Source organism: Arvicola amphibius, chromosome 8 (assembly GCF_903992535.2).
Source record: "Arvicola amphibius chromosome 8, mArvAmp1.2, whole genome shotgun sequence".
In the NCBI taxonomy this organism is placed as follows: domain Eukaryota; kingdom Metazoa; phylum Chordata; class Mammalia; order Rodentia; family Cricetidae; genus Arvicola; species Arvicola amphibius.
Genome location: NC_052054.1, coordinates 70,398,989 through 70,412,479, shown reverse-complemented (window position 1 = coordinate 70,412,479; position 13,491 = coordinate 70,398,989). Strand labels below are relative to the sequence as shown.

The 13,491-nt window shown below is 46.1% G+C and overlaps 1 protein-coding gene across 1 annotated transcript; it reads left to right on the top strand.

Annotated features, from left to right (window-relative positions):
* The first annotated feature begins 6,273 nt into the window (after positions 1 to 6,273).
* Crx (cone-rod homeobox) lies at positions 6,274 to 12,714 on the top strand. The gene is made up of 4 exons (XM_042055594.1): positions 6,274 to 6,339; positions 6,861 to 6,993; positions 8,205 to 8,446; positions 10,918 to 12,714. The coding sequence occupies exons 1-4, from the start codon at positions 6,274 to 6,276 to the stop codon at positions 11,563 to 11,565; spliced, it is 1,089 nt and encodes a 362-aa protein (XP_041911528.1). The 3' UTR covers positions 11,566 to 12,714.
* Positions 12,715 to 13,491: the final 777 nt, after the last annotated feature.

Genomic DNA, 13,491 nt, shown 5'->3' with positions numbered 1-13,491 from the left:
TCAACCTTAATTGCCAAGATGTCACCGTGGGGGTGGTGACAGGGTGGGATTAAGCAGACAGTGCCCTTCCCCCAGCCAATGTCACCTCCTGTTGCCTAGTCAGTCCTGCATCTTGGCTGGGATTACCCTTCGAGATCTAGGCCACAGTAGATGACATCACTCTCAGCTCAGGATTAAAGTTGCCCCATAGGAGGGGAACTATTTCCTCTAGTCTCTGTTGTCTAATGACATCCTCCAGGTCCCGGGCTACCAGCAAAGTCCCCATTTCTTCTTCCCAAAGGTGAGTCTTTGATGGATAAGGCTGAGCGGACCAAAGAAGAGATTTTAGGGGGTGCATGGGGAAGCAGGACCACAGTAGGAGGGAGTGAGGTTATAGTTGGGGACCAATTGTGATCCAGGAGTGGCTTTTAGGGTGAATGGATTTAATACTCTGAGGACGTTCAGAGGTGGAATGTCCCATCTTAGCACACATCCTTGATGTGTGGGTGTGTGTATGTACGTGTACAATATGTGTAGCGTGTGTGTACTGTGAGAGAGTGACTGTGGAACCCAGAGATAGACATTTTTGGGTGTTTTCCTAAATACTCTCCTCGTGCTGTATTTCCCTAGAATTCTCTATGTAGACCAGGCTGGCCTTGATCTTAAGGAATCCTCCTGCCCCTGCCACCTGAGTGTTGGATTTTAATGTGTCTGCCACCACACCCAGCCCACCCTAGACAATGTCTGACACTATACGCAGACTTCCCCATTGAGCTGAGGCTGGTTTGCCAGTGAGTCCTGTGGATTTGTGTGTCTCTGCTCCCGCAATACTGGGGTTACATGTTCAGATCTCTGCACCCAGGTTTTATCTGGGTGCTGGGGAGCTGAACTCAGATCCTCATGGATGCAGAACGCATACTTTACCCACTGAGTCATCTCCCCCCCTTTCACCTTTATTTTATTTTGAGATGGGGTCTTATGGAGTGCAGGGTAGCTTTGAACTTGTTATATAACTGGGGCTGGTCTCGAATTCCTGGTCTTTGTGCACTACTATGTCCACTTGTATTTTTTCAACTCTTCTGAATTTTTTGTATGTATATATATATATACACATATATTATAGTATATGTGTGCGTGCGTGTGTGTGTGTGTGTATACTTGTGTCCTGACTTCCCTGTGGACAATTTGTAGGAGTCAGTTCTCTCCTTCCACCTGTAGGTCTCAGAGGTTTTTTGTTTGTTTTTGTCTGTTTTTGGAGACAGGATTTCTATGTATATCCTTGGCTGTCCTGGAACTCACTCTGTAGACTAGGCTTGGCCTCAAACTCACTGAGAAACACCTATCTCTGCCTGGCATTAAAGGTGTGCCATCATGCCTGGCATTTTATTTATTTGTTAATTGTTAAAGCAGTCTCTTGTAGTCCAGGCTGGCCTTGAGTTTGCTATACTGCTGGGAAATGACCTTGAACTTTTGATCCTTCCATCTCCATCTGCAGAGCGCTGGGATTCTTCTTGAGTGTGTTTGTAAGTGTTGTGAGCCACCACGCCTGACTAGCAACATGTTTTGTCTCAATGGCTATAGCAGATTTTTTAGGGTCTGTGGTCATTCAAAAAAATTATAGAGACATGTAGCAGGGGATAGTGGTGTATACCTTTAATTTTAGTGCTCGAGAGGTAGAGGCAGGCAGATCTCTGTCAGTGTGAAGCCAACTGTCACAACTGTCTTGTAACTCAAGTTCCTGAGGATCCAACACCCACTTCTGGTTTCTGCTGATCCATGCGTATGGTGCATAAACATACATATAGACAAAACACATACACATTATTAAGGAAAAAGAAAGTCATGGCAAAGCTCAGCTAATACTGCAGCACTTGTTATCTTTTAAGTTTTATATCTATTTGTTTATTGGTTTGATTTTTCCAGGGTTTTTTTTTTAATATGTGTAACAGCTCTAGCTGTCCTGGAATTTGCACTATATAGACAATGTTGGCTTCAAACTTACACAGAGATCCACCTGCCTCTGCCTCCTCAGTGCTGGGATTAAAGGTGTGGGCCATCATGCCTGACTTTTTACTTATTTATTTATTTATTTTTTTTATTTTTTGGGTTTTTTTTTTTTTTTTTTGAGACGAGGTTTTTCTGTAGCTTTGGTACCTGTCCTGGAACTAGCTCTTATAAACCAGGCTGGTCTTGAACTCACAGAGATCCGCCTACCTCTGCCTCCTCAGTGCTGGGAGTAAACGTGTGCACCAAAACCATCCAGCTCTTGTTTATTTTTAAAGCAGTCTCTAGTAGCCCAGGCTAACAGCTGGGAAATGACCTTGAACTTTCGATTCTTCTGTCTCCACCTGCAGAGTGCTGGGATTCTTCTCAAGTACGTGTGTGTGTGTGTGTGTGTGTGTGTGTGTGTGCACGTGCGTGTGTGCGTGTGTGTAATGTATGCACATAAGTGTGTGTATATATTTGAATGTGTCTTCATATATGGAGGCCAGAGGTTGACATCAATATTTCCTCCATTGACCTCTGCCTTGTTCCCTTGAGATAAGGTGTCACTGTGCTGGAAGCTGGACATTTGACTAGTCGATCTGTGTAGCCAGCTCTTGGGATCCACCTATCTTGGCCCTTACTAATGCTACAGTTACAGGCACGTGCAGCCATGCCTGGCTTTTTACAAGGTTGCTATGAACGTGAACTCAGGTTCCTTTGCTTTTGCAGTAAGCACTCTTAGCTCCTCACCATTTCCTCAGCGCCCCCGCCCCCCACTTTTGAGACAGGGTCTCATGTATCCCAGGGTGGCCTCCAACACGTAAGTAGCCTAGAATGTCCTTGACCCTCCAGCCTCCATCTTCTGAGTTCTAGAATTATAGGTGTGTGCCACCATGCTCAGATTATGAGTTGCCGGGGATTGAACCCAGGGCTTTGCACATTCGAGGCAAGCACTGTGCCAGCTGACCCACACTGGCCTTCTGTTGTCATTTCTGAGACAGGGTAAGCCTCCACACCTCGACTGGGAGGGAGGAGGGTCCCACAGTGTGCTAGCAGGGTGGTTCTGGCCCTAGGTCAGAGAACCACAGGCAGGAGCCAGTTCTCTCCTGCCACAGCAGTGACCCGTGAGTCATGATCCCGCTGGGAGGTGTCAAAAGACCCTTCCACGGGAGTCACATGCCTGATATCTTGCATATTAGATATAAGAGTGGCAAAATTACAGTTTGTTATGGTTGGGGGGGTCACGACATGAGGAACTGGGTTAAAGGGTTGCAGTGTTAGGAAAGTTGAGAACCACTGTTCAACCATGTGGGTACTGGGAAACCAACTTGGGTTGTCTGGGTTGGCAGCGTGCTTTACTCTCTGAGCCTTAGTTTTTGTGTGTATGTGTGTGGTGTATGCTCATGTGTTTCGGGAGCTGTGCACACCTGTGGGAACACCAGCTGTCCTCTATCACTCTCCCTGAGCCTGGATCTGGGCTGGGAGTCAGCAAGCCCTGGTGATCGTTTTGTGTCTGCCTCTCACAGGCTTAGGGTTAGAGGAGTTCATGACATTAAGTCTGCCCCTCCTTTTTTTTTCTGAGAAAGAAGAGTCTCTCTTGCTGTAGCTCTGGCTGTCCTGGAACTCACTACGTAGATGGAGCTGTCCTTGAACTCACAGAGATTATTTTATGTATAGAAGCGCTTGGTTTCACGCCCACCAGAGGAGGGAATCAGACCCCATTACAGACGGTTGTGAGCCACCGTGTGCATGTCGAGAACTGAACTCGGGACCTCTGGAAGAGCAGCCAGTGCTCTTAACCACTGAACTATCTCTCCAGTCCAAGTGCTGGGATTTATGTCATGCATCACCACACCCAGCAAGCTGGACTTTTAACTTTGGTGCTGGATCTGAACTCAGGTCCTCAGGGCTGTATGGTACAACAAATGTTCTTAACAACCTTTCCAGCCCATGTGCTAGCACACATTATTATTATTAAGATTAAAAAAGGTTATTTGTGAGGAAGGTGGTGGTGGTGTATGCCTTTCATTTTAGCATTTTGGAGGCAGAGGCAGGTGAATCTCTGAGTTTGAGGCTAGCCTGTGAGTTCTAGGACAGCGAGGACTGTTACACAGAGAAATCCTGTGTTGAAAAATGAAAAAAATATTATTCGTGTATACATGCAATTGAGTGAGGGTGCCCACAGAGGCCAGAGAAAGGCATTGACTCCCTAGGAGCTAGAGTTACAGGCAGCTGTGAGCTTTCTGATTTGAGTGCTTGGAACTGAATTTGAGTTCTCTGGAAGAGTAGCAAGAGCTCTTAATCCCTGAGGCACTTTCCAGCTTCCACTTCCTTTGCCCACCCTGCCCCACCCTGCTATTTAGAATATATTTTCATTACTAAAAATTATGTGTATGTGTGTGTATGCTTGAGGGAATGTGCATATGAATGTAGGTGCTTTTGGAGCCAGGACATAGAATCCTTTGGAACATAGGTGGAACACCCAACGTGGGGCCTGGAACTGTACCTGGGTCCTTTGGAAGAACAATGAATGCTCTTACCTGTTTAACCTTCTTCCCAGTTCCTACCCTTCCCTTCCCTCCCTTCCCTTCCCTCTCCTCTTTCTCCTCCTTCCAGATGGGGTCTCTCTACATAGCCCTGACTGTCCTAGAATTCACTCTGTACATCAGTTTGACCTCAAACTCACAGAGATCCGCCTGCCTCTGCCTCCAGAGTGCTGGTATTAAAGACACTATGTCTGGTTCCAGTCCCCCCCCCCTTTTATTTATTTTGTATGTGTGTGTGCTTTAGTGTACGCATGTGTACCATGTACATACCATGTTCACAGAGGTCTGAAGAAGAGTTAGATGTGAGTTACCGTGTTGGGGCTGGGAATGGAACCTAGTCCTCTGCCAGAGCAGCCAAGTGTTCTTAACTGCAGAGCCATCTTTCCAGTCCCTATATATTATGTGCTGAAAGTTAGTGCCGTGTTCAAAAAACACAAACAATGGCATAATTTGCATGTTGACAGCACTGGATTTCATCCTTGGAATATACATATTATGTAGTACAATATGTTCAAAACTTGATATTAAATAATAAATACATATATAACAAACATTTTATGTCTATTACTATCTATAATTTGGACATACCAGAGAATATGTAACATATACACTTAGTATAAAGTTTGACTTTGGCAGTCATCCCAGATGCTGAGGCAGGAGTACTGCTGTGAGTTTGAGGTCAGTTTGGACTACAAAGTGGTTTTCTTACTCACTGAGGGTGGTTCTAAGAGACAGCTTATTTAGTAAGCTGCTGACTGTGCAAGTTTGAGGACCTGAGTTTGGTCCCCAGAAGCCACATTTTAAAAAACGGGCATGGTGAGAGTTTATAATCCCAATGCTGGTGAAACACAGACAGATACCCGGGGCTTGCTGGCCGGCCAGCCATCCTATCCTATGTGGCAACTAACAGACCAGTGAGATACCTGATCTCAAAACCAAGGTGGGAACTGGGGATGTAGCTCATTAAGTAGAGAGTGTGTCTAGCATGTGTGAAGACCTGAATTTAGTACCCAGCACCACATAATACAGGTGTGGTACTGACCTGTGATTTTAGTACCTGAGAGGTAGAGACAAGAGGGTCAGGAGTTCAAGGTCATACTCAATGACCTAGCAAATCTGAGGTCAACCTGAGCTATCTAAGATCTTCTTTCAAAAATAAAATATAAAAGCTGGGTGGTGGTGGCACAGCCTTTAATTCCAGCACACAGGAGACAGAGGCACAGAGGCAGGTGAATCTCCGTGTGTTCAAGGCCAGCCTGGTCTACAAAGCAAGTTCCAGGACGTCCAGAACTAAACAGTAAAACCCTGTCTCAAAAAACCAATATATAGGGCTGGAGAGATGGCTCAGAGGTTAAGAGCACTGGCTCCTCTTTCAGAGAATCTGGATTCAATTCCCAGCACCCACTTGGCAGCTCACAACTGTCTGTAACTCCAGTCCCAGGGAATCTGACACCTTCACACCAACTCACATGAAATAAAGTTAAATAAATTATTTAAAAAAACCAATATATATATATATGTATATATGCATACACACATATACATACATACATACATACATACATACATACATACATGGTGGCACATGCCTTTAATCCTAACACTCGGTAGACAGAAACAGGCAGATCTCTGTGAGTTTGAGGCTAGTCTGGAATACAGAACAAGTTCCAGAAGAACCAAAGTATGTATGTATACAGACACACACACACACACACACACACACACACACACACACACACACACACAGCCTACATTTGAAGTGATGGCTAGTGTCTGTGGTCCCAGCACTTGTGAGGTGGAGACAGGATGGTCAGAAATACCAAATCAGGTTTGGCTAGCTTAATGTTAGCCCAGGCTACACGAGATCCTGTTGCACAGAACCAAAAAAACCAAACCAAACCAAAACATTTTTTTTTTTAAGTTGGATATTGTGGCCTGATCTACAAATTGAGTTCCAGAACCGGGCGGGTTAGAGCCTGGCGGTGGTGGCACATGCCTTTAATCCCAGAGGCAGGCGGATCCCTGTGAGTTTGAGGCCAGCGTGATCTACAAAGCGAGTTCCATGACAACCTTCACATAGAAACCCTCCCTAGAAAAACAAAACAAACAAATAAGCAAAAATAAATAAATAAACAAACTGAGTTCCAGGCCAGCTAAAGCTGTGCAGCAGGGCCCTGGAACTCATTGTGAAGACAAGGCTGACCTTGAGCACACAGATCTGCCTGCCTCTTGTGTTCTGAAAGCAAGAGAGGGCGGGAGAGAGACCTTAGCAGAACGTGAGTGAGTATCAACTCGTTAGTGTCTGGGCGGTGGGCAGAGTGAACTGTTGAATACCTTGTTCTCTTGTAGGTGCCCTCTTCTGGGCCTCAGTCACTGAAGATCATGATGGCGTATGTGAACCCGGGGCCTCACTATTCGGTCAACGCCTTGGCTCTGAGTGGCCCCAGTGTGGACCTGATGCACCAGGCTGTCCCATACTCAAGTAAGTGTCCTCTTCCTTCCCACCCCCAGCTTGTCTTGTAGGAACATTTGGTCCCAGCCTCTTGGTTCAGTCTCTAGAGGGCTGGGATTGTAGTTTTGCACCATTATTCTCTACTATGATACTTATTTAAGTTTTCTTTCTTTCTTTTCTTTCTTTCTTTCTTTCTTTCTTTCTTTCTTTCTTCCTTCCTTCCTTTTTTTCTTTCTTTCTTCCTTCCTTCTCTCTCTTATTTATTTGTTTGTTTATTGAGACAGGCTCTCACTATGCAGGCATTGTTTGCCTGAAACTCACTATGTAGACCAGAGATTGGCCTGCTTCTGCCTCCTGAGTGCTGGAATTAAAGACAGAGCCACTTGATCTGGCCTTTTCTTTCTTTAGAGAATGAAGAAAACATTGTATTTATGTTTGTGTGCAGGAAGGGGAGCAGCAGTCATGGGTGCCATGACTCTTGTAGAGGTCTGAGGCTGACTTTTGGGAATTGTTTTTTTCCTTCTACTCTGTGGGTCCCAGGGACTGAACTCAGGTCCTTAGGCTTGTCCACAATCGCCTTTACACACTGCACCATCTTGCTAACCCACTTTCTTTTTCCTTTCACATTAATTTGAACCACAGAGACATCACTTTTTTGTTTTTCGAGACAGCTTTCTCTGTAGCTTTAGATCCTGGAACTCACTCTGTAGATCAGGCTGGCCTCTAACTCACAGAGATCCGCCTGCCTCTGCCTCCCAAGTGCTGGGATTAAAATTAAAGGTGTGCATCACCATCGCCCGGCTAAGATATCACTTTTATGGGCCAGAGTGCTTGGTTATTAACAACATCATGCTTCAACTGAATATGAGTTTATGCATAAAAAGGTTCAGTAGGGGAGTCTGGCACAACGGCCCCTGCCTGTAGTCCCAGCTGTTTGGGAAGCTGAGGTAGGAGAATCACTGGATCCCAGGATTTCAGGGCCAGCCTGGGCTACATAGTGAAACCTTGTTGTAGTGAAAGAGGAGAAAGAGGAAGAGAAAGAGGAGGAGGAAGAAAAGGAGGAGAGGAAGGAGGTAGGAGAGAAATGAGAACAAAACGAGGAGCAAATTCTTGCAGGGCTAAAAGCACTTCCCTCCTGTGGACATGTGACTGGAAAGCAGCTCCAGTTCCTCCGCAGACTGAGCCAGTGCTAGAAGGTCAGGGAATAAATACAGCCCGTGTTTAGGCAGATGGATGTACAGAAAGAACTGGACAGGCATCTCACCGGACCTCAGGGCCTTCAGTCAGCAGACCTAGCTCACCTGAGGGTTCTTTCATTCACTCATACACAGGCGCCCCCAGGAAGCAGCGACGGGAACGAACCACATTCACCAGGAGCCAGTTGGAAGAGCTGGAGGCCCTGTTTTCCAAGACCCAGTACCCGGATGTGTACGCCCGTGAGGAGGTGGCTCTCAAGATCAACCTGCCTGAGTCCAGGGTCCAGGTAGGATGTTCTGCTCCCTGGACCTCTCCCGACCCTTACTGTGATCTTCTGTGTGCTGTTATCAGATCTAGAGTGGAGGAAAGACAGGGAGGCCACAGGGTAACAACGGCATTTATGAAATAGCCTAAATCCCTCACTTCCCTAATTATACCACTTCAGTTTCTCCTCCTTCCTCCCCCTCCACGTTTTCCTCCTCTTCTTTCTCCTCCTTTTTTCCCTCCTACTCCTCCATCCCTCCTCTTCCTTTTTTCAAGGCAGGATTTTTCTGTGTAACAGCTCTGGCTGTCCTGGAACTTGCTTTGTAGAACAGGCTGGCCTTGAACACACAGAGATCTGTCTGCTACTGCCTCCAGAGTGCTTGGGGTGAGTGGGTGGGTGAGTGGGGGTGGGTGGGGAGTTGGGTTAAAGGTGTGCATCACCACCTCCTGGCTAAAACTATTTTTTGAGATCAGGCCTTTTGTTTGTTTGTTTTGGTTTTTCAAGACAGGGTTTCTCTGTAACTTTGGAGCCTGTCCTAGAACTAGCTCTTATAGACCAGGCTGGCTTTGAACTCAAAGAGATTCACCTGCCTCTGTCTCCTGAGTGCTTGGATTAAAGGTGTTGTACCAGTGCAACCCGACTAGGGATTTATTTTTAATTATATTCGTGTCTGTGTGTGTGTGAGTGCAGTGCTTGGGGAGACCAGAAGTGGTCATCAGATTCCCTGGAGCTGGGGTTACAGGCAATTGTTAGTCATGCAGTGTGGGTGTTGGCACCTGAATCCAGGCCCTCGGCAAGAGCAATATGCACTCTTAGCCCTTGAGCCATTTCTCTAGGTTGTTTTGTTATCTTATTTTTTAAATTATTCTTTGGTTTGGAAGGAAGGTGTGGAAATGATGTAATTATAATTTCAAAAATTTAGGTAGGTCTGGAGAGATGGCTCAGCGGTTAAGAGCATTGCCTGCTCTTCCAAAGGTCCTGAGTTCAATTCCCAGCAACCACACGGTGGCTTACAACCATCTGAAATGAGATCTGATGCCCTCTTCTGGCCTGCAGGCAGACATACAGACAGAATATTATATACATAATAAATAAATATTTAAAAAAATTTAGGTAATATAATTTTATTTTTTTTGGTAATTTCATACATGGATACAATGTATTGAGATATCTACCCCCTCCTCCCTTTCAAGTACTCCTGGACCCCCCCTCCATTTTCTGCTTAGTTTCATTCCTGTCTTTTTTTTCTCTTCTTCCTCTTCATCATCCTCCTCTTTTATAAGCCACTGGCTCGATTTGTACCGTGCATATGCGGATGGGCGTGAGGCATTGTGAGAAAGTTATTCAGGCGTGCCTTGAACTCACTCTACAGCCCTGTAGACCTTTAGCTTTGGTTCATCTTGCGGCAGCCTCCTGAAGAGCAGGCTTACAATAGGCCTGTCTCAGCAACCTAGTTTCATAGGATTTATCCTGTCACCATGCCTGTTCATCCATCAGTCAAGTCAGCTTACAAGCCAGGAGACCCACATGGATCCATAGTGCTTTTAATTCCAACCTGAAACTCCGGTGCTATTGCGTCCCTACTTCACAGCATCTTCCGTAGACTGTTCTAGAATATACACTAAGCATGATGACTCACCCCTGTAATCTCAGCATGTAGGAGGCAGAGGCGGGAGGACTGCCTTGAATTTGGGCCAGTCTGGGCTACAGAGTGAGCCTCTGCTGCAATTGTGTATGATTTGCATACTGTAAACACTAATATTCCTCACAGTAGAAGAATATTAATCCCTCTGATGTCTCTGTTAATTAGTAGAGGAAGGTCACCTGCGATCATTAGGTGACTGAGAGGATTTGTGGGTGAGAGAAGTGTGTATGTTTCTGTGTGTTCTGCTGTGTGGGAGACTGAACCCAGAGCCTTGTGCATGCCAGGCAAATGCTCTACCACTGAGCTACATCCCTAGCCCTGGTATTATAGAATCTATATGAAAAATTGCTGATGAGCTGATGAGTATATGCAAATATGATATATTGCATGTGTGATTACATGTTCATTTTCATGAGCAAGAGCATGTTAATATAATGCGTGCATATGTGCAAGATTGTTTTATGTATAGGTGAGGATAATACATGATGCCATCAGGTAGGTGGCTGAGTGCATGCAGGTATGTATGTGTATGTGTATGTGTATATGTGTATGACTGCATGCATATATATGAGGATAATGCATGATTGTATCAGGCTGGTAGGTGATGCAGGTAGACTGATAGATGCATATATGTATGATTGCCTGTATTATGAAATATGTGTGATTGGTGCATGTAGGTCTCTGTGTGCATGTGTACGTGATGGGTACACCGCTCATGGAGAGAGCTGCCCCGTTGTTGGGTGCAGAGTGGTGAAGTGTGGCTCTTTCAGCCTTGTCTTCCGTTGCCACCTGAGGACTCTGAGCTCTTTTCCCAGTTTATTCACGCTCATCTTCACTCTCCCTCTAGGTATGGTTCAAGAATCGCAGAGCAAAATGCAGGCAGCAGCGGCAGCAGCAGAAACAGCAGCAGCAGCCCCCAGGGGGACAGGTCAAGGTTCGTCCTGCGAAGAGGAAGGCAGGCACATCCCCACGGCCCTCTGCAGATGTTTGTGCAGACCCTCTGGGCATCTCAGATTCCTACAGCCCATCTCTGCCTGGTCCCTCAGGCTCACCTACCACAGCAGTGGCCACTGTGTCCATTTGGAGTCCGGCCTCGGAGTCTCCTTTGCCTGAGGCCCAGCGATCTGGGCTAGTGGCCTCAGGGCCCTCTCTCACCTCAACCCCCTATGCCATGACCTATGCTCCTGCCTCAGCTTTCTGCTCTTCTCCATCCGCTTATGCATCTCCAAGTTCCTATTTCAGTGGGCTGGATCCCTACCTTTCTCCCATGGTGCCCCAGTTAGGGGGTCCGGCTCTCAGCCCTCTCTCAGGCCCTTCTGTGGGGCCATCCCTGGCCCAATCCCCTACTTCCTTGGCAGGCCAGAGCTACAGTACCTACAGCCCCATGGACAGCCTGGAATTCAAGGACCCCACAGGCACCTGGAAATTCACCTACAACCCCATGGACCCTCTGGACTACAAAGATCAGAGTGCCTGGAAATTTCAGATCTTGTAGAAGAGGCTTCCTGTTCCCCCTTCCAACTGAAGCACCCTCTCTGGGCTCCATCTGCCTCCTCCAGCTTAGATTCCAGGAGAGTAGCTCCCAGAAAGGGACAGGAAATAGCAATCCTGCCAAAGGCTGTGGACAGTCAGCCTCAGGTTCAGTCCAATCTCAGCTTCATCAGAGAGCCTAGCCCCTGTACAGCCTACCCCATCAATGAAAGAGGTTCTCTCCGCTCCTGAGATAGCCCAGCAGCAATCAGTAGATGTCATGATTGTGATGTGTGTGTCTGCTGCTTTTCCAAAGACTTCAGTAAAGGTGCTGAGAATGTGCTTCAGAGAGAAAGGGAATCTGTCTTGCAATTTACCTGGAGAATGTTTGAGTCAGAACTCACGATGCCCTAAGCCAGGTGTGGTGACTCAATGTTTGTAATTCTACAGTGGAAGAAACTGAGGCAAGGGGGATTTCCGGGAATTTGAGGCCAGCCTATGCTCCAGAGTGAAACCTCTAAATTCACTTGGAAATTTTTATACAGTTAAACTTAACAAATGTCAAGTTTACATGGTAGATTTAAGGGGTTGTCCATTTGATTTATGTGTATATATGATTTATATATCTGTATGGATATTACAGGCATGTGCCACCAAACTGAGCTGGGAGGCTGTGTCTTGGACAAAAGCAAAATGCAAAAGATTGATGTGAATATTTTGGAGGACTTGAAAGATGAATAGAATGTTCTAGAACCTAGTCACCACTTCCCAGGTGAGATTGCGGAGGCACCAGTGCTGGGGTCTTCCAGATGTCTGTAGAAATTGAATCTCATCAAAGGCTGGAAGCCCAGTTCATGGGCTCACCTTTTAGATGTCTACAGAGTATGTCCAATATATATATTTCATAAGCCAGGAGTGGTAGCACACACTTGGTCAACACAGGGAGGTGGAGGCAGGGGGGTTAAGAGTTCAAGGTCATCCTTGTCTATATTGAAAGTTTGAGGCCCACTTGGGCTACATAACACTCTCCCTTCCTCCTGCAAATCCCATATTCCAAGTCATAAGACTGACCAGGAAAACGGCTGTAGATGAGGGGACCAGGAGTCCCCCTCATTTGATGTTAGCTTCTCTGTTCTCTTCTTTTCCCACTTTCTGGCCTTTCAGGTCTCCCTTCCCTGGCTACCCAGAGTGAAACTGATTAAAAATGTTGGATCCCACTCAAATTTGAGTGATTTTTTTCTTTTTGTTTCTGTGTGATTTTTTTTTTTTTTTGGAGGGGCAAACTTGGTTAGGTGGGAAGAAATTGAGATTTGCTCTATCCTTTATGCCCATAGTGTGTGTGCTCCTGGGTATTTCCTGTTATGGCAAAGTTTTTCTCCATATCTCCCAAAAGTCAACTAAGAAAGGATACACAACCAGGCTAGGTAGGTCAGGCTTGGGATCCCAGCACATGGGAGCTAAGGAGGAGGATCACAGGTTTAAGACCTGCCTAGGAAACTTAATGAGACCTCATCACAGTTTTAAAAGATTCTGGTGGTGTGACTCAGGGGTAGAGCCCCTGCCTAGAATCCCCCAGTGAGGGGCTGGGATCATGGCTTAGTGATACAGTGATCTGTTGCAGTATGAAAAATTTCCACACTAGCCCAGAGTGGAGTATAATAAAGGTTTATTTATTAGGGGTTAAACTCACAGAAAGACTGGTGATCCACAGTCCTCTGTGTGCATGGGCAACTGGAACCCAATCCAGCAGCCAAGGGGCCTGCTTATGCTTTTTGTCTGTATGTATATAGTGTGTGAGACCATGCCCAAAGTAGGGCCAGTATCTTAAAGGCTATTGGCTGAAGGAGTTCCCATAGCACCTCCCCCTTTTTCTAAATAAGAGAGTTCTAAGCCTAATACAAAACTATATACAGTAAGAACAAATATTGGGGGCTGAAGAGATAGATGGCTT

Excerpts from the sequence above, each read along its gene's own strand:
- Crx (XM_042055594.1), top strand. The coding sequence starts at position 6,274 with ATGGCTAGTGTCTGTGGTCCCAGCACTTGTGAGGTGGAGACAGGATGG. Across the intron at positions 6,340-6,860 it reads GGTCAGAAATACCAAATCAG|GTGCCCTCTTCTGGGCCTCA; the intron begins GTTTGGCTAGCT and ends GTTCTCTTGTAG. Across the intron at positions 6,994-8,204 it reads CCAGGCTGTCCCATACTCAA|AAAGAACTGGACAGGCATCT; the intron begins GTAAGTGTCCTC and ends ATGGATGTACAG.